Here is a 27,566-nt window from a genome sequence, read left to right as displayed (position 1 = left end):
GGGGGTGCAATTATGCCTTACAGCTGGAGCAGTCCTAACCACTCCCTTCCCTTTTTGTTCAGACTCTGGTCCAAGGCCCTTTCTCTTTGCCCTGCTTTAGTTTTTCAACCTTTACAGCAGTGCCTGCGCCGGACCAGTTCAAACAGTATAACCAACAAAGTTAGCAATTTCTCCCTTTCAGTTTAGCAAGTTCAATCAGCTTAGCAAAGGATCCAGCCACCCCCAGAACATGTATGAGGGCAGGATGCAACAGGACAGCTGCAACAGCTCTTCAATATGACCCCCTGAAATGCATATTTTTACCCAAGGAGTATAGAAACAAAACCTTCCATTTCAAAAATTACTTTAAAAATGAAACTTTTTTTTTTTTTAACCAATTAGCTCTTTAAAGCTCAGGTTCTTTTGGGAATGAGACTCCACAGACTTACAGCAGTGATTCATTTTTATTAGCCCTCCCTTGGCTGTTTTACAAGGATTTTGCAATGTCCCAATGCACTCCTGGTCACCCTCTTGCTGTGCCAGACGCCACATCCTGGCCACAACTTTTGCCTGGGGATGAGCCTGGGGATGCAGCAGAGGGAACAGCCCCAGTGTCTGGCAGAGGCCATGAGGAGTCTCGAGGCAGGGCTCTGGACACTTCCTCATGGGAAAGGTGATGGAGGTCTCCCATCTGGCCCTAGCTCCCACCTGAAAGTTTTCCCCTGTTGCTGTACCCCAAAAATGACACCCTGGTTCTTCACTCAGGCTCACTGGCTGGCTTGCTGGGTGAGAAACTGCTCTGGCACTTGTTCTGCAGGAGCATTCTCACCCACATCTCCCCCAAAGAACTGTTTTTGTTGTTCTTTGCTGTAACAACTTTTTATAATAAAAAGTCCTTAATTCGGTTTTGAAACTTTTTGCTTCATTGCTTGTTTCTCCATGAAAAACATGTGTTGACCACATAAGGTGTATAATGGTCATTTACATTTTCATCTGTGTTGATAATACATCTCATGCGTTGGACTTGCACAACTCATCTTGTTTATACATCTAAATTTTCTTCCTCATTATCTGGAGTGTTGTGTCCAGTTCTGTGCTCCTCAGAAGAAAAAAGACAAACTACTGAAGAGGGTCCAGTGGAGGCCACAAAGATGATGAGGGGTCTGGAGCATCTCCTTATGAGGAGAGACTATGGGAGCTGAGCCTGTTTAGTTTGGGGAAGACTGAGCATATGAACAGCCCCAAGGATGCTGAGAGGATGGTGCCAGACTCTACTCAGTGGTGCCCAGGGACAGGACAAGAAGCAATAGCCATGAACCAAAACATATGAAATTCCACCTCAGCATGAAGAAGAACGTCTTTCCATGGAGGGTGGCAGAGCCCTGGAACTGCTGCCCAGGGAGGGCGTGGTCTCCCCCTCTGGAGACATACCAGTCCCACGGGGATGTGTTCCTGTGTCACCTGCTCTGGGTGACCCTGCCTGGGCAGGGGTTTGGACCGGGTGATCTCCAGAGGTCCCTTCCCACCCAAAAGATTCTGTGATTCTGTTATTTTAAGTCGTTTGTTTTGTACTGGTAGAAAAAAGCCTTTTGACTCCTTCCAGGCCGTTTTTATATATTTGCCTTGGGAATTTCAAACTTCGGTATTCAAACACTCCCACCACCTCAGGCCACTGCCACCCGGACTGGCGAGCAGGCCAGGCCGGGCTCCGGGATGACCGGAACACGACCGCCCCCCTGGCCGGGACAGCCCCGGCATGGCCGCTCCGCCTCCGCCGCAGCGCCGACCCGGAAAGCGTTTGGAGGTCGCGCCGGGAAGATGGCGGCGCCCAGGCTGTGAGAGGAGAGCGGCGCAGCAGCCGCGGCCATGAGCGCCGCCCGCAGCTGCCGCCCGCCCCGGGCGCTTGCAGGTACCGCGGGGCCGTAGGGCGAGAGGGCCGGTGTGCGGGCAGGGCCAGGGCGGCCCGGAGCGGCTCTGTGGAGCGGTCCCCGGAGCCTGCAAGGCCATGCGTGTGCGTGTCCCCATGTGCCACACTGCCCTGCGTGTCCTCCACACGTGTTTGACTTTAGTGCTGTCCTACGGCAGCTGCTTCCTCTCAGTGCTTCTTTTGGCAAGATAACCTTGTCGATAGTGTATATAGTAGCGAGACAATACTATATTGTACGATGCTCCATTACCGAGGCTGCCTGAGCTCAAGCAGTGTTTGGACAGCCCTTTCAAGGTCAGGGTGGGATTGTTGAGGTGTCCTGTGAAGTAGCAGGAATTGAATTTGATGATCTTTGTGGGTCTCTTCCAGCTCAGCATATTCTGTGAAAATGCGTCTTACTGGTGCTCAGGAATTTGGAAGAAATACCCAAAATTACTGGGACTTGCCTACGGTTCAGTTTTCGGCCCCTTGGGATAAGAAAGAAAAGGAGGGGTTGGAATGTGTCCAGGGAAGGGAACGGAGCTCGGGAAGGGTCTGGTGTGCCAGAAGCAGCTGAGGGAGCTGGGGGCCACAGCCTGAAGTAAAGGAGGCTCCCATTCTCCACAATTCCCTGACAAGAGGGTGCAGCTAGGTGGGGATTGGGCTCTGCTCCCAGGCAGGAAGGGACAGGATAAGAGAAAGCAGCTACAAGTTGGGCTAGGGGAGGTTTGTGTTGGATATTAGGCAAGATTTTCTTTCTGAATGGGTGGTCAGGCACTGGCACAAGCTGCCCAGGGCAGTGATAGAGTCACCAATGCTATTGCTCCCTGTAAAGGTTAAAAAACTGTGTGGATGTAGTACTTAGGGACATGGTTCAGTAGTGGACCTGGCTGTGCTCGGTTAATATTGAGACTTGATCTTAAAGGTATTTTCCATCTTTAATGATTCCATGATTTTGCACTGTCATATCTTTTACCTGGAGCAACAAACATTCTCCATTACCTGACCCTGGTTCCCATTTGTTGGGTTGTCCTGTGTCACAGCTGACAACAGGCACTGTAGTCTTAATTAGAAGCAAACTCAGTGACAGAGAAGAAACTGGAATCTACTGTTATCTTTTTTTCTTGTTTTCTGTTAAACAGGATTATTTGTTTGGCATCCGAGGAACACTGGTGCACGGCAGATACCATGCCAGTTTGTGCACCTTCACCATGTGGCCAGCAACAGGTTGATTACCTTTCAGTACTTTAACTTTCTCAAACGAATGGTAAGTCAAGGAGTGTATCTATCCCATATTTCTCATTCATCCCATGTGATAAGTCAAAATGGAGATTAGTTGATAAGAGTAATATTTTTCTTATCAGCCAAACTCAGGCAATTTTAAACATCTCAATTTTGCTCTAAAAAAGAGCTAAATCACTTAGTATCCTAAAACATTTCAAGCTGGAGGAAACATTTTGTAGCAAGGACAGTGCTTGTGCTGCAGAGTCTCCTCTGCTTGACAAGAGGCTTCTGTACCCTTGAAATAGGGCACTCATCTCCTGTCGAGAAACTTGACATAAAATTATTTTTAAATCATTATTTATAAAAATGCTAATAAAGTCACATCTTGGCTAGCAGTCATACAAGTGATAGATGGAACTCACTTGTAGAGGTGGTGTGTTCTCAGTTAATTGGTTTATTTGAGTCAAAATTCCTGAGCTCATTAAGTTAATAGGTTACAGCGTGTGCTGTTAGTTTTAGGTATCAAAAGAGCTGTAATTATCATTAAACCCCTTACATCTTCTTCTTTGACCAGTTGTATCATATGTTAGTGGATGGTAGTAATTTTTTTTAATTGGCAGCTGATTTGAACTGTATTCACATCGCTCATTGAGAGTTGCAGACAACTTTTCCTCATTGTAATTATTACTGTGTACTTGAAATCAGGATTGGTGTAAAGTTCTCTCTTTCTGCGCTTCTGGTGCTTGAAATAAATAGAATATTTGGGGGAAGAAAATATGAGAAGAGAATCTAAATGCTCTTTTTCTTGTTCTGTGTTTTTTTCTGTGAGCTCTGAAAGAGAGCAAACAACTCTATCCTAATTTATTGTTCAATATATGTTCCTTTGAAATTTGTTGTCTAATTAATTAACAAAAAGTTAGGCATAAATAATAGTCATATGGGAGATGATTTTTTATCATAGGTGGTAGATTGTGTTTTTTGGCATATTTTTAGTTTTTTCATTTCTTAAATATGCATAAGTTTAGTACTTAAGTTTGGAAACTGAAGTTGTGTGGGTATTTGTATATTTCTCTGTTTAAGGGTGAATTTTGTTTGGTCAAAAGTTGGGCTCAATGACCTTGGAGGTTGTTCCAACCTCTGTTATTCTATGGAATTGATTAGTTGTAAGTCATGTTGTATTACCTGGTGGTTTTGAATAAGAACAGAGAGTTTGCTGTTGTAGCTATGGGGGAGGAAGTAAACATTCAAATGCAATTCTCCAGGCTTACATAAACATTGATTCAGCTGTGAGTTGTAAAGCTGCTTTTGTAATATCTAAGCCAACTTCAGAAGTCTTTTTGTGTGTGAAATAAGTGTCTGAAATTCAGACTAGCTCAGTTGGGTCATGGAAGTAATTCTCCTAACAAGAATAAAATAGTAATTATATTCTTGGTGTTAATAAAGTGAAATGGACAGAAATATCTTTATGTATTTGTTTTAACATTTCTCATTGTATTTAGTATGTAACACAGCGCAACAAAGACCTCAGTCAACGAGCCAAACCCAAGTCCGACTCAGTTGTGTCTCCTTTTCATGAGCTTCAGCAATTGGATCAGGAAAAAAAGGTTATAAACAAAATTAGCTCAGTTTCACCTGTTCATCAGTCGTGGTCTGAGATGTCAAGCAGAAAGGAGTTGAGAGAAATAAAGTCAGCTGCAGAAACTGAAGACTCCGTCATACCAGTGGAAGCTGAATCCAAGGAAGACAGACAATGGAAAGAAATGAAGCTACAGCTGCATGATTTGCCAGGAGTTTTGGCACGCTTGTCCAAAATCAAGCTTACAGGTATTACTGGTAATTTTCCCTCATTTCTGTGCATTCTGCTTGATAGCAGAATTCTTTGGGATCTTACTGGTATGGTTTAGGTTTGCACGTGATAATTCCCATTTTACTGATGCTAGGTTGGATCAATTTCATCAAGTATGTGCTAGGAAATTTTTTTTATGGAAGCATTTAATAGTTTTTCCATTAATTTTGTTTAAAAACAATGAGAGGAGCTTGCATCCTGTTGTCAGCTAGTTTCTGGGAAATAAACAAGCATTAGCAGACAGACTACAGTGAAACTGGGTAAGGAAGTGAATGTGCAAATAATATGTTCAGTATTTGAAGTTGTCTTGCTTAAGTTTACTAGTGTTTTTGTCTTATTTACATACCTTTCACTGTAGTACTGCTAGTTGTGAAATTAGCACTAGAAGTCCCAACGTAAGATAATTCAAGTGGTTTCCTATATTAGAAAGGAAAATGTTTGAGTCTGACCAGTTGAATTTTGTAAAATTCTGATTTACTGATATACTTTTCAGTCAGTGGTAGTGTTGTCTTTTCAAACCAGCAATTTGTTAAGCAATTGCCTTGCAGCCTTAACTATATTTTGTTTTGTTCAAGTAGTAATACTTAAGTAACGACTTTAAGTAACTCTTTTGCCAATAGGAACAATTATAAATTACCCCTTTGCCAATAGGTAGTGCCATGTATACTTTTATTTCTAAGGAGGCTCTAATTATCTGACCAAAGCCTTACATCTTGTCTATGATATAAAGTCCCAGAACAGAAATGTAATTTCCTAAGTCCTTGCTGAGGTGCTCTCCAGTCAGTCAAGTGAATTTCTGATAACAAGACTGTTCCTTGCCCTAAAAATTTGTTATAATGAATGTCATGAATTCAGTTTACTTTTAAAAACTTTTTTGTCTTTGCAATATATAAATTTTCATTGGTTTTTTCCCTGTGGAAAAATCTTGCTGACCACATAGAGGATATAATGGTAATTTACATTTTCATCTGTGTTCCTGATACATCTCATGTTTTGGATTTTGCATAACTGATCTTGTTTCTTGTTTGCACATCCAAATTTTTTTCCTCGTTGTTTTTAGAAAGACTGAGGGCATTTACTTTGTGCTGATCAAGGGACCAGAGAGAGAGAGAGAAAATTGACTGTTGTTGAAAGCACTTGAGATGTTATTTTTATGTTTGCTGATGGGTAAGCTCAGTGCTTGTACCACATCTCAGTGTTACCGGTGCTTCTTGAAATGGGAGTTTCAACAACTTCAGCAAGATGGGAGAGTGTCATTTTCAAGAGAAAACAATTTCATGTGATACTTTTTTCTCTGGCCTCGGAGTTGCTGCCGTACTCTTCAACACTTCCTGGTAGCCTCTTTTAACTAGGCAAGCACCACTCTGGATTTAAAATAGGGTATAGAAGGCAGAGGTTAAGGAGTTTCATTCCCTTCAGGACTGTTGTTTTCTATGACAGTGCCTTTTCAAGTGCAAGCTTGATTGCTAATTTCTGAACAGCTGTACAATTTTTAATCCAGCTTGCAAGCCTGTTGGGAAAGGGACTTATGATTTTAGTTTATCTCCGTCTTCTCCTGTGCCTGGAGGAGTTCTTGATCCAAGGTAAATGTGGTAAACTTTACCTGTTGAGAAGGTATGGAGAGATACAGAAAAAAACTTACCTCTTTTCTCATGGTGAACTCTGTGTGTTTGGTGTGCAGATTTCTTGTAAGTGGAAAGTGTAAAAGAGTAAGTTGGATGAAGAAAACTTTATAGAAGGGGAGTTCTGTTGTTGGTCTTTATTGGTTCTGGGATAAGGTAGGACATATGCAGGAATAAGACTATGTGTAATTCGTAGAGCAAGGAAAATTTTTTACAACCTTGGTTACAACTGTAATCATTTAGACAAATTATATATTCTGTAAAGACTACAGTGTTGTAGTTATTTGATTTTTTTTTTTTAAAGAAGAATAAATTCTCTGAGGTCAGTTTTTAAGTTGCAAATGTCGTACAACTCGGTTCCTTTCACCCGTGAAGTTGTGATAGATCTCATATCCTGTGTGTTTTTTTTGGCAGACAATTTACTTATACTTTTTAGAGTATGAAATAACAAAAAAACAAACTCTGCATGATGCCAAAATGGGACTTCCTTATGCTCTGTTACTTTCCTGCTGCTGCTGGAAAGAGATTTTTTGTTTGGAGTATGAACTGTACTTCACCTTGGAAAAGAAATGAGTTTTGCTATTTCCATACCCTCCTGCTTCATGTAAACTGCAGTTTTTGTGACTCTATCATTAGAAGCGCTGCCTAGGAATAGATTTTTGTTTATATTCTTTTGCCATAGAAAACAATTAGGGAACTTTTCATTAACCTTTCATTACCTTTGTGGGTTAAATTTCCATCCATTCCCATCTCTGTGATGTTTTATGTTGGCTGCTCTCTGAACAGCTGTATCCTTCCACCCAGGCACTTGGAAAGCTAATGCATCTGTTTGATGTTTTCAACTTCAAATCATTGTTTTCAACTTGATCCTAAAGTTGCTGTGTAACTGAAAATAGGAGAGAGACAAGGGATGGTGTGGGGAATAAGAGGAAATTCTAGTGATTTATAATGCGCACACACACTTGGAATTTCAGCTTGTCTTGTCTTCTTAAATTTAACTTCAAGTTTAGATTTAAGTAATGTTTCCTCCAAGGATTACAGATGAAAACTCAGATGAACTATATGTAAAACCACAGGAAAATCAAAGTTCAGTTTTTAGTTTGGGCAAACTGAGGAAAGCATATGAAAAATGCCGACTATTCCCTTAGATAACGCTCTAGGGTTTGTGCACATTTCCTTGTTGTTGCTCCTGTAGCATGTTCGTCTTTCTGTGAGGACAAGCCGCTAAATTGGAACAGGCTGTTCCATCCCTGGAAGTGTTCAAGGCCGGGTTTGATGGGGCTTGGAGCAACCTGGGATAGTGGAAGGTGTCCCTGCCCAGAGGAGGGGATTGGAAGTAGATGATGTTCAAAGTCCCTTGCATCCCAAACTGTTCAGTGATTCTGTGATGTGCAGCGCCCTGTGTCTTTGAGAAAAGACTCAACATGGCACTCAGTGCTCTAGTCTACTTGGCAAGGTGGTGATCAGTCAAAGGCTGGACTTGATGATCTTGGAGGTCTTTTCCAACCTACTTGAATCTGATTACATAGCACCTGTCTGAGATGTGGATCAACATGTGTGGACAAATATGCTAATTTCTGAGCATTTTCATAAACTAGAAAACTTTTTTCATATATCTTGTTATAAGAAAATAATTCTCTTGTGCATACTAGCAAACAGCTGGAATTTATTGGATGTATTGCTTCTGTATGGTTTTGTGTCTGTGGGATAGTGATCCCGTAGCACAAATGTGCTGAACCTGAAACCAGGAGCCTGAGATATTTGGTACTGATTGAAGGTGTGATTGTGAAGGTGTGATCCTGCTTCATCTCTTGTCTGTTGTGTATTGGTGATGTGAAGATGGTGAAGATCCAGTTTTGCATAATGACTCTTGACACTTACAAAGCTGCAACATTGACTAAATAAGGGGCCTGTGTTGTGTTTGTAGGCTGAAAGTCTGGTAACAGTTATAGTTAAAAACTATAACTACTTATAGTCTGTTATAGTAAAAAAAAAACATTTGCTTTGGTGGAGTTCCTGTATGTTCCCAGTTGATTCTTGAATAACAGCATTTATTCTTTAAATAAAAACTTCAGTATAGCCAGAAACTTTGAAAAATATTTATTGGTTGTTCCTGTTATGATTGTTGCTAGTTTACCTTTATTAACCGTTCTAAATATATTTCATATATTTGTCAAAGTAATTCTTCTTTTGTGATTATGAAACCAGTAACTATTATCCCACCAAAGAAACTAAAGCTTTCTGGCAATTGGTTTTCCATGCTACAAGAAAAACAAATTAAATAAAAAATACAGCATCATTGCAGTTCATTTTTGGCAAAGTATTTTAAAATTGATTGATGGTAAGAAGAGGTTATTTGCTCTGTTTGTAATATTGCACTTGGAGTTTGCATGATTTGGTGCGGACTTGTTTCAAATCATTGTCCCAAATTTAAGTTTGCTTCAGGAATGTGGCCTTTATTAGTGTGCAGGTTATAATCTGTGTCAAAACTTTGATGTGCCCGAACAAACCTGGGTTTACAAAGGGCATGTTGGTTAGGTGGGTAGCACTAAATACTGCTGCTACAGTTGGCTTTCCAGAAACTGAAGTGTGAAAACTCAGGAAGGAATATTTCTTCAGCTTTTGGAAAGCAACTTTCCTTTAAGGGCTATAGAGAGTAAAGCAGTGAAATTGTTTGTTGAAAAAAAAGTACAAATGCATTTGCTTTTCTCCTTCCTTATGTACTGATATATCACCAGTACAGGAGTAGAAGGGAATTCTAGAGCAGGATTGATTTGCTTTGGTTTGCTGTGCTTTTATTTTGGCTTGGCTTCTTTTTAATGGTAGGTAAACAAAATATGGCACAATGATTCGCATGCTATAAACACAAAGGATTTGTAAAGGCAGAGCACATTGTGATGAAGTGGAAAAGGAATGTAAAGAACACACTAAACTTTTGGACTGTGTTTTTATGCTGGAAACATTATAATTCACTCTTTGTCACCAATCCATTAGCATTTTCTTTTTCATCTACATTGACGTGGGAGACAAATGCCCCCTGTTAATTTTTGTGAAAGCTAAAAATGTTTAAAAGACTGAAAATAAGGCTTAGGCTGAGATCATAAGTTTAAATCTTGGCTTCTTTTTGAAGAGTGTGTGTAATGCCAGCTCCCATCAACAAGTCTTGAAAGGATCGATTCCATCTATTATGCAATAAGGTGAAGTTCATTTGGCCCCTAACGCACTAAACTAACAGGGATTAAAAAACAAACAGAGTCAATGACCTCATTCCCTTGATGTGATCTCAATTAAATACACTTTTCCTCCACGAGGGAAGCTGAAGAGTAAATTATTGCTTCCGCAGTTAAAGAAAATAAACTTCCCAGTCCAAAGGGAGCATTTTCCTATTTACTGCTAATGTGTGGTATTGGAATATCTGGGCGATGAGGAAGGCAGGGGACGCCTGGTGTGCAAACCCTGCCCAAACAAGAAAAAGTACCTGCTCTAATGGGATATGGGAGAGGATGTACTGCAGCCTTTTTAAATGAGATCCTGATAAGTCATGCTCAAATGACTGGCTAAAATTAATCTGGAGAAATCAATGGGGACTTTAATTAGTGCCGTAACTGTACGGTGTTAGAATTTCTTTGGGGTCAGGGTAGTGGTAATGTTACACTGACTGTTTGCCAATCCATTCCACCTTTCTTCTCCAGTAAATGAGTTGGTGTTTTCCCCTAATAAAATGGTGTAAAGTGCTCTCTAAAATAAGTTTTAATTAAATTCTTGTCTAGAAGTGAGCGTGTGATTTATTATGCAAAAAAAAAAAAGAATGTAATCACTCTTGGAAAAGCAAATGCCACTGTTCACTGTCATTTTCAGTGCATTTTTTAAGCTCTCTCAGTTGTACCAATGCATTTCATGTTTTCTTGTGCATTCCTAAGGAGGATTCAAGAGTTTGGAAACTAACATGGTGTTGTAATTATATAATAACTAAGATGTAGTCTTTCAGAATGATCAGTACCTTTATGTTCGTTTGTCTGGTGAGGCAGCAGGATCTGTGATTCTTTCAGAGCTGCTCAGAAGGGTGAAGTTCTCTCTTAGATCCGTATTGTAGAAGTAGCCTGTGAATCTGTAACAAGGCTAAATAATTAACACTTATTATAATATGCATGCTATTTTAATAATATTCGGCCATCAATGGATTTTAATACTTAGAGAAAAGTTTTGATGAGCAGCAAGTGTTCTTCACTGTGTTTTCAGGATTAAATAGTGAGGTTCTTAGGCAGGCACAGCTCTTGAAATGAGCACTTTGCATGTGCATCCTTACTGGCAGGTATCTGCCATGACATTTAGTTTTTCACCTCAAGTAGTGCTGCTTAATAGATAATCCAGGTATTTTCAGTCAGCAAAGATTATTTATTTGTCATTTAACTTCAGACAAAAAGGAGACTTCGTAGGAATTAGGAAGATAAGAACATTTTGATGCTTTGATTTAAGTTAGCTGAGGTCTAAAGTATGTAACTACATCAGAACATAATTTAAATACCTTCTGTTTAATAAGTAATAATTTTAGATTGTAAAGTTCAAGGTCATGAGCAAGATGTTCCATAAGTGTGCTGACTTTTATAGTATAAGAAATTTGTCATGTTATACTATTTCTTGCCAAAAGTGAGGCTTTTGAGACCTATTATTTGGCTAATTACAGTATTGGGATTAAAACTTGGGTAATTTTTATTTTAAGGATGTGATTTGCAGTAGTGTACTAAAGTTACAATTTTGCATGACAAAACTGAAATGGATTTTTTATGAACCCACTCAAATTTTGAGGCCATTAAGTGTTGTTGGGTCTCTGTGATGATGTGATTGATCTTTCAGCCCAAAGTAGAGTCCAAAGTGGGCGTGTCAAATAGGAGCAGTAGGAACAGAGATTGTGCAGTGAAATTACTGTAGCTACATGCCCCACATCTCTTTTTGACTCTACACTGCTTAAATTCCTGCTATAATTTGATATAAAGCATATATCCCAGTGTGGGATTTTTTCTTACTGTTTTTTCTTCTGTGTTAGACTTTGCAGTGATGTATGAGTTATTGGAACAAATAGTCCTGTGCATGTTGTGTGGGGCAGTTTGGTCCTATAGCAAATCCATAAAATAGGGAATACAGAGACACAAGTTGTATCCTCACATCTTCTGCTAATGTGCTGCTGCTTTTGGGTTTCTTATTTCATCTCTGGCAGTTCTCCTTCTCATTGTTGATTTCTTTATGTACAGTGTTTGTATTAATTGTACTCTGTTCCTGGAGCTAGTGTGAACCATAAAGACAGCAAATAATCTGCACAAGAGTTCTTTCAGGGTTTGAAAGCCATAATTCTAGTGTTATATACAAAGATAGTTTCTTGTTGATGCTTTGAACTGTGCTCTCACTTGTGTTGCAGCTCTGGTCGTCAGCACCGCGTCCGCTGGCTTTGCCATGGCCCCGGTCCCTTTTGAGCTCACCTGCTTCCTGCTTGCCTCCCTTGGAACTGGCCTGGCATCCTGTGCTGCCAACTCCATCAATCAGGTCAGTCCATCTCTTCATCTGTACAGCAAACTGGTGTCCTGGCTTCTGAAATGCTGCCAGGGGTGTGACTGGATGGCCAGGAGTGCTGTGCCTTCAGCTGCTGCTTGAGCTCTGAGCTGCTAAAACTGACACCACAAAAGTAATATATGCCTGAGAATTCAAGTGGAGTTGGTAGGCACAGTGTGTTTATATAGAATGGAGTTGATGAGGTTTTAAGCCTCCCAATGATAATGTTTATCTTGGTAATACCCAAGCCTGGGTCCCTGGAAATGACAGGAAGAACTGGGTAATTGGAGTGTAAGAATAGCCAGTGGGGCTCCAGCCATATGGGCTAGATTCTTTGGTTGTGTTATTGTATGACCTTGTTGGATCTGTCTTAAGAGTGGCTCAGATCCACTTAAAACAGCTGTAGTGGGACTTCAGCAGGATTTTGTCCAGGCTGGGATCATGGTATCTCCTGCAAATCTGCAGAATGAACTGAGAACCTCCATTGTGTGGAGGTTGTCCCATGGTAGTGATGTTCCAGGTGCCTGAACTTGAATTGCCTTGTGTGTGTCAACATGCCTGTGGAGGCTGATGCTGATCTTGGCTCTCCTGCACTCAGTTGTGAAGCACGGTGGCTCTTAGGCTCTCCCTGCCTCCTAAAGGAAAGCCTAACTAGTGAACAGGTAGTAACACTTTTGATGCAGTTTCAAAGTGTAGCAGCCATGGTCACTTTCAGTTGTAAATGTGGCCTGGAAAAAGAAGGAGCAGCAGCAGCAGTGCCTCTATTGACAACTCTTTGTGGTTTCAGCAACCACTTGTGACTCCTGGGACCCCAGTAGTGGAGGTTTCCTGGGATCCATACCCTGGAGTCAACTTGGTTGAGTTGGGCTCTTTGATGTTTACACCTTGTAACACCTCAGTTGTAGGCATGTGATGTGTTTTTTGGGATTGCACCCATCAGCGCACATTTTTCTCAGCCTGAAGTAAGTCCTATTTACTGTTTTTACAGGTTTTAGTGTTTCTTTCACTGAGCTTTAAACTGGGGAAGGCACCTAACTCTGTTTTCTCTGCAAAATGGGAAGGACAATGCATGATTTTTAATTGCTTGGAAATGTTTGGGTAGCCTGCCTAACTTGGAAACACATAGATAGCCTTGAAAAATAATTTTAAATAAGTCGCGCTATTTTATGAAGAATACATTTAGTTATCATGTACATATTTTTCACACAAAGACTAGGAAGAAAGGCTGTCATAACTAAGGTGAAGTTTTGCTGGGTTTTGATACAATTCTAGATGTACCCCTTTTTCCTCCCTTTTTTCCTTTACTACCTTTTTAATATTAAAAGTAAATTTATGTGTTATCCTTTGAAATATTTACTGCCATATCTACCTTTACTTTTGATGTGGATACTACTGCATGAAGAGAATTAATGATGTCTTGTCTAGAGACTCTGTGCAACTTGTCTTGAGATTTTGCTAGATCTTCTGAGAGGTGATATTCCCACAGAAATAAATTATTTTCTTTGTCTTCAGCTTCTATGTATTGCTCATTGTATTTTGTCCCAAAAATAAGCACTTTTTAAACTCTTGGAAGCCATTTCTTAAACTCTTGAAGTACTCAGAAGTATAGGGATTCTGTGCTGTAATTTGGAATTGGACACTTGGGATAGTAAAGGGGAGTTGCGGAGTGCAGTAACTTTGTGCTGGGTCTTGTAATTCACTCCTTACTCACTGCAAGTTACTCCAGCCTTTGTCGGTGTGTTAAACCGCCTTTCACAATTTCAGCTGAACACTTCAAATTTTCATACTCGCTCATGTTGACCCACTTTCCTGTATAGAGAGACCTTGAAGGCAGATTACTCCTACTAAAAAAAATAAAGGAGCAGAGTTGGTAAGCAAGCAAAAGGAAGGAGCTGTGCTTGGTGATCTGTTGTTTATCAATGGATCCTTTTAGTCGTTGGGTGTCTTTTTCCCGGTGTTACTGTGTCTGAATTGGCTTGGAATTTAATTTTCCATGAATACTTAAAGCTTGGGTAATCCATCTCGACTGTTGGGAAGGAGCATATTTGACTTGGAACTTCCTTTATTGCTACTTTGCTCTGTCCATTGCTCCCCATACGCATCCACTTCTCTGGCAGCTCATGACTCATGTTTCCTCTGTTGCTCCTCTCTATCCCTTAAGGACCTTTTTATATGATAACCGTCTTTCCGCTTCCCAAATTGCTATGAATCTGTACATCTTTAAGGGCAACTCATCTTTCCCACTCCTCATTTCTCTAATAAATCTATGTGCACCATTTACAGTCCTCCCATATGTCGTGGGAAGGTGAAGTGTGAATTGTGTAAGAGTCTTCCCTGTGATTTAGGACAGGATATGAGGGGCCTGGTCCTGTGAAATTGTAATGAAGATTCTGTAAAATTCATGGAAGTATTGATAGAAACTTGTAACTCGTCAGGTTCTGAGAGGGTTTTCCCTTTTTTTTTTTTCCTTCTCTCAACTACTTGATTTTAACAATCTGGTGGGAGCTGAGATGGTTTTACCCCCAGTGAATTAAGATGAATTAACTAAGTTGACTTAAGTCCTGGGGTGGGAGCCAGGCCATAGTTGGTCTGAAACAATCTTCTAATTATCACTTCCTCCTTGTTTTCAGATGGTTGTATGCCATTCTTTAAACTTATTTTTTCCTGCCTGCAAGAGCCAGAAAGTTGCAAAAATGTGCTTAAGTGGGGATCCTTGTCCCACTTTCACTTTTTTTAACAAGAAAAACAGATTGACAGTGCAGATCGACAACTTAGTATTTTTTCATTGCTTATAGAAGTACAATCTGAATATTTATCAAGCTGTGTGTTTAGAAAAAAAGTTTCACAGTTCACAAATTCTAAATTCTAGCGTTGCTTTCCAAAGCAAATAGAAAGAATGCAATTTGATGGTGATTCTGTGAAATCGGACAATGATTCTTAAGGAGCTTATGACTTATTGTTTTGAGAGTGAAAAAGTTGTATTGGAAAATAGGGACAAAAATAAAAAAGGGAGGTGTGGTGCCTGCTGTACAGCAAGGTCATTCTAGAAACATTTGTTTAGAAAATGTTAAGAAAAGTATCTTGGAATAGTTTATGACAGACAGAAGAGAAACAGAGAAACAGTAGAGAAACAGACTCAGGCTGGTGGAAAAGGTTATGAGTTCTGGGGATCTGGATAAATATCAGAGGGTCCTTGGGTTTTCCCGTGGAGTGTGTTGGGTCTGTGGGCTGTGAGGGAGGAATCTCCTATGGGAAGGTGCCGGAGAACAGGCAGTGTTTTATTTCTCTTGTCCTCCACCGGTGTTTCTGCCTCTGCCTCACTCCTTGCTATCACAATACTTCAGAGTTGTACCTCACACCTAATCCAGCATTGCAGTGGCTCCCAGAGCCAGTGCTCCCTGGTTCTCTTCCACATCATCCAACACCACGTTATGTCCTGCAGCCCTTCGGAATTGTACTACAACATGTCACCACTTCTCAGTCCCACCTGCTAAAACGGCTTTCGTCTTTTTTCCCTCTCTTTCTAACAGCATTCTTTCTTTTTTCCATCAATGAAGTAACTTAAAATTATTTCAGACAGGTGTTCTTTATTGGTATTCTGTCTTTTAAAAATAACTGTTATTTTACAGTGAGTTTTGATTTAAAAAAATCACTTAATGCATTTACCAAGGACTGGATTGAGATGCATTGTGTCTGTAACATTACTAAGCTAGCCAAAACCTCCAGAAAATCTCATAAGAAGGAATCAATGTTATAAATTATGGTAAGGAAATGGAAATATATTCTGGGGTTTCATCTTGTAAACACTTCATGTTAATCTTGAATCAAACAAATAAATGCTTTAGTGTTGTTGTTTATAAGTTACAGATAAATTAAGTAAACCCTTTGCTTTCTGATTAGTGAAGACTAATTTTCTAACTTCTTTTTTGCTGTACTCCAGGCTATCATAGAAATGGAGTGGGAGAAATTTATATTAAGTTAGTTAACAATATTTTGCTTTTTCATAGGTCTGTTTTTTGATGATTTTTGAAAGCTCACTCAAGCTTCAAGGAGTAGAGGCTTACATTTATATTAGAGTGAAAACATGTCATTTTTGAGACTTCTAAGATAGTCACCTCTGATTTATAGAGAAGGAGATAAAACATGAAGAGATGTTTACAACACAATGCACAGCATTAAAATGTTAAAGAAATCACATGCACGTTTTATATGTCAAGTACATTCTTCTGTAACTGCAGCATGGTTAAAAAGTGGGAGAGAATTGTAAAGATGAAAGCAGGATGTTTAAAGTGGCTTGAATTTAGTAACCAAGAGATCAAATGATATGCTTGGATTTGACTGATGGTACCTTGACAAGGAAGTACAGTGGGCTGAATCTCTTAGCTGAAGTTAGAGAGCTGAAGATGAGGAATACTGTAAATATGTTATCCAGCATGAGAGAACAAATGTAAGTTAACATCCCTGTCCCTTCAGGGTCTGATCTGATGGCTGTGTTTGGCTCTTAAAGTCTCATCTTCTCCTGACAGTGGTGATTCCGTAGAAGTGTAGCTGTAAGGAGTGGGAAGGATGGGTTATTGTTAAAATAGTGGAGTGAAATTTGGGGTTTGAGTTCAGTTACCAGCCCAGGCAACCTATATGTGATCTTTAGTGTAAGACAAACTAAGAAGGGAATTTGGATGTTGCACAAGGCTGAATAAAGTAAAAATAGAGCAGCCTTCCCTCCAGTTGTCAGTCCACTCACTAGATTATCCTCATATAAAAAAAAAAAAAGTCTGGTCTTCTTTTATCTAGTTTAAATCTATTGTCTTCTGAATTTTGAAACCATCACCTCTTGTCCTGTCACAACAGGCCTTGCTGAAAACGTCTGTCCTCACCTTACACATCTTTAAGTATTGAAAGGCTGCAATGAGCCTTCTCTTCTCCAGGTGAACACCCTCACCTTTCCTAGCCGGTCTCCAGAGCAGAACTAATCCAGCCCTTGGAGCATCTCCATGGCCTCCTCTGGACTCACTCAGCAGCAGCTGCACATCCTTCCTGTGCTGGGACCCCAGAGCTGGAGACAGCTTGGCAGGTGGTGTCTCACCTGAGCAGAGCAGAAGGGCAGAATGCCCCCGGCCTTGACCTGCTGCCTAATTAAAAAAAAAAAAAGTTTTAAAAACTCCATTACAGGAAAATACTCACCACCCCAAGGGTTAAAGTAATACATAGAAAGTGGTGGCTAGTGGTAGATGCCTGGGTTATTGATGAAGTGGAAAATAAAAAATAGCATGATTCTGGTCCCTCTGTTCCTTTTCTCTTTAACCCCAGTAAAAAAATTCAACACAAAAGAGAACAGCAATAGTTCTGTTCCCCAAAACTAGCTGTGTTTTTGGCATTATCTCCATACCAAACTTCTCTTACCAGAGAAGTATTTTGTTAAATGTCCATGGAGTGGGAACTTTTTATCCTGATGCAAATGTTATTAATATGCTCTCCTCCAAGTTGGAGGAGCTGACCTCTGTTAGATCACGCAACCCACCTTCACTCAGTGCAGGAGGTTTTTGCTGAGTAAACTCCTCACAGTTCTTTCTTGCCCACTTTTGAAATCTCTGAAAATTTGTTTTTTTGCTCCTTCCCCTCACAGATAACTGCACTGTTATGTTGGAATGAGAGAACTCATTTTAAACGCCATCTATATTTGCTCCAAACAACGTATGTAAAAATGATATAGTTGAATGATTGGCGTGATTTAGAAATAGTCCAAAATTACTTTCTAAGGCTTTTGCTTTAGCATGTTTCCCCTCCTGCCTCTGGAATGATCCCACTTACCCTTTTTCTGGGAATGACACTCCAGTATCAGTCAGCTCAGTCAGGCCACACTCCCACACTCCCAGTTGCTCATTTGAGATTCACACCTGATGCATCTCTGTCTCTCTCTGAAGTGCCTTTGTTTTGACTGAACTGATAGCCTGCAGCAGCCGCTTGGCCTTTCATCTGCCCCCCCTCCCCATTCCCCCCAGTGATCAAGCAACTGGCAGGAGGGATTATTAAAACCTGGTGTTGAACTCCACACTTCAGGACTGTCAGTGGCAGAGGCAGCCTGGGATGTAATTTACAGTGGATAAAAAATACAAGAAAAATCCAACACTGGAAGTCTATCTCATGCTCTAAAGTGTGTTGATATATGCTGCTTTGATATTTTAACTGCTAGGCAGTCTTTATTAGTGGTCATTGAAGATCATAACTTACAGCTCCAACAGATGATTCATAATTGGAATGGTTGGATCAAGTTAGCATGGTGGAATAGTTGATATGGAGTAGGACTAGCTCAGCTTGTGAGGATGTATTTCATGAGCAGTGAGAATGATGAGCACTAATGAGAACCAGCCTCCGAAGGATTGATAAATTTTAAATGCAAAGATTATCTTTGCAAAGCATGACTCATTTGACCTACAACTGAAGCTTGATAAAAGGTCTTAGAAAAATAATATAAATTAATGCATATAATTGTTCAAAGAAATTCTCTTTGCTCGCATGCATATTGTGTGAATATGGTAGGCAAAGAGTCTTAAAGTGAGTGGATTCATATGACCCTTAAGGATTTAGACCCCAGTCACCTCTGTGATGTTCAGCAAAGACAATGAAAATTAGTATAATGACACCTTTGTTACTACTTTCCTGCCCTCTGTGGCTCTCACTATTAGCATAAAGCTTCATATTCTAGGACAGTTTGATTCTTGTGTTGCATCTCATATATATTAAAATCCAACAAGGACATAAACAGTAGATAAAAAAATTAATTTAATGTTGTGCTCCCTTTTTATGGGTCATCCTGCTCCTGATTTGATAAAGACAGTTTCCTGTGGATGCACAAAGTAAGTATGTGCCTTTGTTAACAGGGCAGACTTGCTTACTCTCCCTGGTTGCATTTCTGATTAGCAGCTGTTTTCCTAAATGAACACCACATTTAGCAAGGTGGTAGGGTGATAAAGGGGAATTTTTGGAGATGTCAGTGTAGGGAGTGCAGTCTCCTTTGTCCTGCTGGGACAGAGCAAGGGAAACAGCCTTGTGATCCTCTGTTTTCTCTCCATCTGAAACCATCCTTTCATCTGCGCAGGTGTTGATGATAGACATGGGCTGGGAGTGAGCAGACTCCTGTTATTCTGACATACCAGTGTGATGGACTGGAGCTTTCGGGTGCCAGTTTCAGAAGCCCGTTAACTTCTGTGCATCCAGAGATCTTCAAGATGATGCATTTGGATTCAGCAGGATCATTAGCACCACAGTCACAGGTTCTGTGGAAATACTGGGTGCAAGCAAGGTAGGGGGTAAGAAAGAAATAATTTATCAAGTGATGAATTGTCAGGGATATTTCAGTGACATGGGGTTCCCTTTAGATCCAATGCCAGATTTTCCCCAGAAACCCTGATCACAGGCAGAACAAAGGAATTTCAAGGGGCTGAAATGAGGGAATGTGAAGAGAGGACTAGACAAAAGGGAAAACCTAGTACTTAATGAGATTTATCTGGCCTTTTGATCCATCGGGGTATTGCCTTTCTAATCTTAGAAGAGTGAAAATAACTATTCTTCTTTGCCAGTATATAAGTACATGTTTTGACAAATAGCTCAGAATTCCTTTAGCAGTGCAAGTACTAAATACTTACCTTATTAGATAAGTAGTGAAATGTCATTTGCTTTTTGTAATTTTAATAGTGCCATATTCAACCTGTTTATTGCCTTGAATTAGACTCCTGACAGTTTCAGAAACAGCAATACAAGACCTAGTGTAATGTGCTGTACGAAAAATAGCAACAATGTGGCAATGTATAACTCAGAAGGGTTAAGAAAAATTATTTCCTGATTCCGTGAAACAGCCTACCAATACCATTTCTTTGGGGAATAGCTCATTGAAACACAAATCCAGAGCATTCTTGTAGTTCTTTTCCTTTTGAACTATTTTAGGGTTCTCTTCAAATTTCCGTAGTTAAAAAATACTACATAAATACCATGAGTTCAGATTCTACTTTGTCATCTTAGGAAAGGACTTACGTGCAGTAAAACCGAGCAAATGTCCTCTTGCTAATTTTCCATGACTGTTGTCTCTCTTAAAATAAAGTGTCATTCTGCCTTGACTTTTAACTTTGTTCCACACTCTAGTTGTCAACTGCCTGTGAAGAGTTTACCTGCCTAGGAGAGAGCTGATCATGCTTTGCTGCAAGCCTGGGCTGGAGCAAGCACTTGAATGCTCATTTTTATGTACTGCAAGAAGTTTAGTTTTCTTGTGTGGCTTTTGACTTATTTTTTCCAAAGCTGCAAGGCTTTACAGGAAGGTATAGTGCAATGTTGGCTTTTCTGATCTGATCAGCCACAGCTTGGGACAGGCAGATGTCCCAGTCATCCCTTTCTCTGCTGTAGCTTGTAATAGAGAGAAGTAAAAAGAGGTACCTCTAGGATATGAGAAAAGGGACAGGGAGGGTCTTGGCACACCTTGTCCTAGGAAAGAGGGATTATAACACCGGTATGAATGGAAAGCTGAAGTAATTTTTATTTTTTTTAGAAAGTTTTTATTTGTAGTGTTGAATAGCCATTTGCCACTAAGTGGCTTTTTAAGAGGATTCTAAGCATAAGCTGTTTAATGAACAAGTGAACCACAGCTCTGGGCAGTAATCCATTTCTTCTGGCTTTTATGAGATCTGTATGGAAACTGAAGGAGGAAGTTGGTTTTCAATACCAAAATCATTAGGTACATCATCCAGATTGAAAAGCTCAGGACATGTTGGAAGTATCGTTAAACTAGGACAAGAAATAAAATGGGACACGTGGATGGAGATGTAAGAGTTATAGCAGCTTACTAATATAAGCTTTGCCTTTAAACCAGATGTATCTGCAAACCTCGGGGGTTTGGTATTCTTAGGTCACTAAAGGCTAACTCTGCCTGGATCTGTATAGATTATGTAAATTTTTGAAGTAAACCAGACTTCTAGAAGATGAAAATCTGTCCCTGTAATTCTGCTTTTAAGAGTGCTTATTACAGTCGAGATTTATGTTGGTGCTCCCAACAGACATGACAATCTGTTGTAACTTCAGAGAGTACTATAAAGGTGCTGGCATTTGAGAGCAGGCTGGATAGTTCGGCCTCAAACTCATTTTTGTGTTCTGAAGTTAGATACTTTTAAAAATAATAACCTTTTACAAGCTGCTTAAAGGCTTGGAATGCCTTGTGTTTATTAAAGGACATTAAAAGCAAAATACTATCTTTGAAGGGCATCCATTATAAAAGTATAAAAGTTTTTATCTAAAATGGCCTTCGGCAGCAAGGGAGCAGAATTGGATATAGAAAATAAAGTTAAAATGAAGGGAAGTCTCTGATGTGTTTCTCTTACTGCTTGTGCTGGTTACAGCCTGATTGTCAAAGTTTTTTTACCATGATTCTCGGCCTCTTCCTGGCAGCAGGAGTGTGCAGCAGAGCCAGCCCTGCTTCAGGCAGGCTCCTTCTTCTCAGCTGAGTTTTCCTCAGTGAGGAAGGTTCCTGTTGGTGTGAGCATAAGTAGCAGAGCTGTGTCTGGAAGGGACGAATGGAGGATACCACCTGGCAGAGTTCCAGCTGTAACGGGAAGGTGTTGAACTGTGATCTGTGTGTTGAGTTCACGTTCTTCATCCCTGATTAAAGTTTTCAGGGCAAGGACCACTCCTGGTGGAAATTATTTGTGCCTCCCCTGTAAAATGATGGTCGACTTCAACTCCCTACTGATCTGGATGTTTCTAAAGTTTCTTTTGAAGTGGGGCCAAGAGGTGATGCAGAGGCTTATGAGCAGTGCAAGTTTTGTAGGGAGATTTCAAGCGTTTTATTAGTTACTGCTAGAGTCAGAGAAAATGGATAACCTGTAAAGCACAAATTTTGTTCAAGTCGTCATGCAGATGTGATTCCATAGCTCTGGTCATATCTGGGATTAACTTGGACTAGAGTTGAAGTAGAGTTGGTTTTGTGCCAGGACTGTGCAAGAATAAATCAGTAGTATTATTACAATGCCATAATTAGTTTCTGAGTAGCATTAAGTAGGTGACAGTGAGGCAGAGTGTCATGAAGGGCTGTAAAAACACAACTGGCTGGGAGAAGATGTTTAGGAGATGGTTATTTAGTGTCTCTTGAAAACAAGAATGAGAAAATTTAGGAAAAGACAGGTTAGAAATGAACAAAAGAATGTGGTTGGGCACTGAACAGCCTTCCCAGGGAATGGTCATGGCCCCAAGGCTGTCTGAGCTCCGGGAGTGTTAGGACAACGTCTCAGGCGTGGAGTGGGATTGTTAGGATGTCTGTGCAGGGCCGGGGCTCCATGATTCTTGTGCCTCCCTTCCAACTCAGGATATTCCGTGACTGTGATTCTTCAGATAGTGCAGTTAGAGTGCACTTCCGTGCGGCAAGAGGTTTGGATGTTCAATGTTTTGGTGATGGTGCTTATGTCTCATTTGATATCTTTGGGATTTGCTTTGTTTATTTTTCAGTTTCAGTTTCATTACTGACCACTTGAATTATGTCGGGACATGAAAACTGAACACAAGATCTAGAAAAAAAATCCCTAACAACCAGAAACTGAAACCCCCAACAAATCCCACCCCTAACAAACTGCTACTGAAAATTAAAGGTAATGGACAGCAAATAGCTTTTCTATCCAAAAGTCCAGCCACTGCAGTCACTTGACTCTAGAAATCTTTACTTCTGCTGCTGTCACTGCTAACCTTTTGTTAGGTTAGCTTGGAAAATTGTAACCTTTCTTTTTAAGTCTGGATTTTGTAGCAAGTGCTTGGGTGGCTTTGTCTCTTCTATTACAGGTTGTGCAACTTTTGTGTGTTTTTTGTGGTTAAAAACAGAGGTAGGAAAGGCTGATTTTAAGTATTTGTCCCAAAGAGAGAAATAAAGAGCAAAGTGCTTAACTGCTTTGAAAGGAAACATCACAAATAGCTCTTTACATTGCTGGAGAATGTGAAGAAGTGGTGCTTGGGGATGCTTTTGGAGGATCTGCCCTATTCAGTGGGATCTAGAGCAGAAGGATGAGTAGAAATGATTGGTTACATCTAAAAGTAGGCTTTCTCTCTGTTTCACATTTAATTCTCGGTTACTGCTGAGAATACAAAATTTTAACCGTGCTGCAGGCAGTCATGGTAAAAGCTTCCCCCTTACTGCTTTGCCGCTCTTTCCAGGAAGATCTGTCCATAGGGGCCAAAATTGCAGAGTATTTCCTTAAGCCACTCTCTCCATGGATCGGTCTGTTCTGGTGCTGCTTTGGTGATACAGATTCCTTGTGAAATTTTGACTGCCTGCAACACTTTCAAAGAAACCCCTCAAATAAGTTATCCCATGACCTATTCATTGTATAATTTTACTGACTTTGAATTTGCAGCTGAAGTGCAGAGGACTTTTTTTTCCTATGTCTCCAGACACTGGGGATATACTGGACACATATCCTTGGCTATGTTTTTTTAAATGCCTGTGAGTTCTGTGTGAGCAATCTTTCTGCAGGCGACAGTCATTGTACTTCAGAAAGTGGCATTAATTGTGATAATGTAGCATAGAGCTCCCCTTTGTGAAATTCAAGTCTTTTTAACATCACCACCTTCAAAGACAATAAAAATTCCAGTCTACATTTATCTATTCCCATGTGAGGAGTTACTGCACTGTATATTGTATCATTCCATATGAAATTCTTCTGCTTAATGGTCTCATTTATACACAGTTGTCTGAGGTCAGTTTTCCATTTTGCAGTTGTCAAACAGCTGTCAAATTAAGAGACCAGATCCCAAAGTTCATTTACATTTTATGCAATTCTTTGGGTGCCTGTTTCATGTCTTAATATAACTAATGATTTATCTACATATCTTAGTCTTCTCTCTGCACTTGTTTTTCACAGATGTTCACATGCTCTCTTTCTTCAAGAGCAGCCCTTAAAATAAAACTTGTGTAACATTTCATTTGGTGATGCTTAGTTATACAGCAAAAGGAAGACGGTTCTGTATCTTCAACGTAGGCAATGAAAATGAAAACAGTTTAAATTCTGCCTCATATTAATGATATTTTGAATTCTGAACTGAGAAATGGAACAATAAAAAGAAAGTTTTGAAATGTGCTGCTAGAAATTACAAACGAGAAAATCTCCATTTCATTCATGTATTGTTGGTTTTGGCTGATAATTAGCCCAGCTATTGATTTCCTCCTTTAACTTTAGATTTCTTGTTCTTCAGTAGGAAACCAAAATAAAAACGGCTTTGTTCACAAATCATCTTTGTAGTAAAATGTATTCATTTTTCATCATGAGGAATATCAAAGGCTAGCACATAAGTGAGAACACAGAGACTGAATTGAATACTGTTTGTGGTTTTGTGGTATGATGATTCTTACATTGGTGAGTTCCAAGCATAAATTTTTATGGTAAAGATTTAGGGGTTGTTTTCTTATTTATTTCCGGTGGTGGAATGATCAAAGGAATATCTCTATACATGCCATTAATGTCTTACTATAAAGTACTTAAATAGCCTGAGGTAGCCATCTACTTTACAAAAATTCCTTAAAGACAGGTAGGACCCTTGGGTGTTAAACATATACTTTTGAGCTCAGTGTGTTGTCAGGGGAGGAAGGCAAGAGAGGTTCTGTTACAAGCCTCAGCAGTTCTCTGTAGCACTGAGATTTAAAGAGCTCTTTTAAAATGTTGCCTTAAATTATAGTCACTGGGGGAAGTTTGTCTGGTATATGCCGGGCTAGAGAATGTTCCTGTGCCATTTCAACATCATTCACTGATGTATTCAAGCAGCGTAACTTGATTAACTCTTTCCAGCTTTGGGAGGAGACATTCTGGTCCACACATATATATTTGTAGCTGCTTTCCATTCTGGAAACAGAACGTTTCAAGGCTGTCGGTCCTCCTTTGTGCCAGTCGCCTCAAGATGCTGTGCTTTGCTAAGGAAAGGGGAAACAATATCCACGCTATTTACTGTATTTCACAGGCATTTCATAGACATTTCATAGGCAATTATTAGTCTTTTCAGTTGATGGGATCCGCATTGGGATTGTAATAAAGCACAAGTCAATGTGAAATTGGATGCAGACTAGGAGAGAAGATAAAACCAAGTGAAAATTAATGACAGCTGTAAAAGTTATTGATAATAATGTAGTCATCTTCTTACAGTCTTTTTCCAAACTATATTTTTATTTCAGCAGATGTCACTTGAACTCTTCAGAGTAAATCATCCTTTGATTTCAGTTATGATCTTCAATACTGAAAGTAGCTTAATTGTGGTGGGTTCCAACTTATTTATAAACAGGTTTCTACATTTGAGGGCAGCTGTTTTGTTGTTCTGAATGGCAGGATGCAGAGTGCCTGTCAGTGACTTTCCATAAGTCTCTCTTAATGGCTTCAGGTACCACTAGTGTTAACTCCAGAGTCCACAGAACGTCACTGAAGCTGGGGATCTGTCATTGTCACAGCTGGGACATGGGGAGTGGTAGAGCTGATTTGCCTAATGTTCCCTAAGAAAAATTTGGGAAAGCTCAACTTTTTGGTACTTGTTCAGCACTGAGCATAAACAGCACTTATACAGGTAATTGCAAAAAGCCTTCCCCACTTGTTTTAAATCATAAGCAAGCTTTGTTATTAATTTCTCACAGAAGAAAGACCATCCTAGGGGTGGTCAAACCAAAGGCTGTCTGGTGCAAAGATTCTCTATTCAGCAGGATTCAGGGATGACCCTCTGTCTCAGACCCATAGGGTCTTCTCATTAATCTCTTCCTGGCCCTGTTGCCTACTGGCAGTACTGGAAGGAGGATGCTGGACATGGGAGTTCCTAGGAGCTGCGACTTTCTTCTTGACCTCCATGAAGCATAACTGGGCAGCTCCCACCCCACTCCCTCGGTGCCTGTAGGGATAGTGGGACTTCTTGGGGATTGAAAGCCTGGAAAAGTCTGGTTGGTGCCTCCAGCTGTTCCCCATTTCTGCACTGTTGAGGTTCCTTCTCCTTTTCATTGTCCCTTGAGCTTACCCTGCAACACTTGTTTGGAGTGGAGATGGAAAAGGATATTTTTCTTTAGAAGATGAAATTCCATAACAAAACTGTATGGTAGTAGATACTTAAGATGTGTACAGACAGGAGGGGATAAGTCTCCAGGAGACTTTCCAGCAGGTCTTTTGTCAGAAACAGCGATTGTGTCCGTATCTCTGCGAACTTCCCTCCATGGATTTGTCCAGTTCCCCTTTTTAGCACTGGGAGAGGTAATGGCCACTCACCTCCCAGTTGATTCTCCGTGCCTTTTATGATTTTGTGTACATCTCTTGTATTCTTCCTCTCTTGTCCTTTTCCAGGCAGAGGAAAGCTGTTCCCTCTTGGTTTTCCTATATGAGCTGTTCTGTACCTGTGCTTGTCTTCGTCTTTGCTTGGTTTGTGAGCTTCTCTTTGGCAAAGGTGGACCCCAACTACATTCCCAGAGGGTAGAGGCTCAGATACAGGATGGTGCAAGAGGGAAAAATAGCATATCCATTGGTGACGTTGCTGACAGAACAAAAAAATGTAAACATCAAAAAAGCTTAATCATGTTAGATAGACTGGCTCTATGTGTTATGGTTAATTACTGAAATTAAAGGTATTCAAAAGGCAGGAACATGTTTCTCTCATGATTCATTTGGTTTGGCCCTGGAAATCCATGCTACAAACTGGATGCTGATAAATTATTTTTGCACAGATCATAAAATTAACAGTAAGTGTATATAAAAAGGTATAAATTAGAGTGTTCAAATGTTATTTTTATGGCATATTATGTTGAATTATTTTAATGTAAATGGTTTATTTCAAGGAAACTGTGAAATTGATAAATAAATCTACTCTGTTCCAGTGCTAAACATGTGAAATGTAATCTTCTTGAGTCTTACATCCCCAGGCCCACATCCTTGTGTTTGGAGCAGGATGTAGGTGCTACTAATGCGTGCAACAGGTGCATGTAATTTAGCTGTGGAACTAGTCAAAATACCTTTAAGCAGTTAATGTTAAGTCAAACCATATGTGTCCAGGCTGTTTTTCTCTGCTCTCCCGTCAGTGCTTTTGTGGCTCAGTGTTCTGCATCATCCAGCAGTGGGATGGAGGAAGGACCTGGTTGCTGAAATTTTAATCTTTGTGCTCCAAAGTAACAGCTGTAGGTACTGAAGTGCACAGTGATCTGTTTCAGCTTTTCTACTTTTATGTAGGCACTGGTTTGGGAAACTGCGGGGTTGTGAGTGATGCCCTGAGGAGCACAAAGACCAGCATGTTCCTGGGATTGGGGAACTGTTAAAGATACTTCAGCATCAGTCTGTGTGAGAAATGCAGCTGAGACTTGAATGTGGAGAGAACAGGATGTTTGTATGGTCAATCGCTTTCAACACGAAGCTTCTGAAATATTTTAAAGCAGATGCAGTGAAAACAAAGCATAAATATAATAGAAGGTGGG

The 27,566-nt window shown here is 40.1% G+C and overlaps 1 protein-coding gene across 2 annotated transcripts in view; it reads left to right on the top strand.

Annotated features, from left to right (window-relative positions):
- The first annotated feature begins 1,758 nt into the window (after positions 1-1,758).
- The window catches only part of LOC135284059 (protoheme IX farnesyltransferase, mitochondrial), an 82,174-nt gene continuing 56,366 nt past the window's right edge, over positions 1,759-27,566 (top strand). Inside the window, exons 1-4 of one of the 2 annotated variants that reach the window (XM_064395323.1) lie at positions 1,759-1,888; positions 3,028-3,152; positions 4,609-4,933; positions 11,991-12,115. In XM_064395323.1, the coding sequence (XP_064251393.1) occupies positions 1,846-1,888; positions 3,028-3,152; positions 4,609-4,933; positions 11,991-12,115 (618 nt within the window). In that variant the 5' untranslated portion in view covers positions 1,759-1,845. Of the gene's footprint in view, positions 1,889-2,034; positions 2,201-3,027; positions 3,153-4,608; positions 4,934-11,990; positions 12,116-27,566 lie in introns of those variants that run through there. The other variant, XM_064395324.1, reaches the window with a different exon arrangement.

Source organism: Passer domesticus, chromosome 20, assembly GCF_036417665.1.
Source record: "Passer domesticus isolate bPasDom1 chromosome 20, bPasDom1.hap1, whole genome shotgun sequence".
In the NCBI taxonomy this organism is placed as follows: Eukaryota; Metazoa; Chordata; class Aves; order Passeriformes; family Passeridae; genus Passer; species Passer domesticus.
The sequence above is the reverse complement of the archived record's forward strand: the minus strand, read 5'-3'. Positions and strand labels throughout refer to the sequence as shown.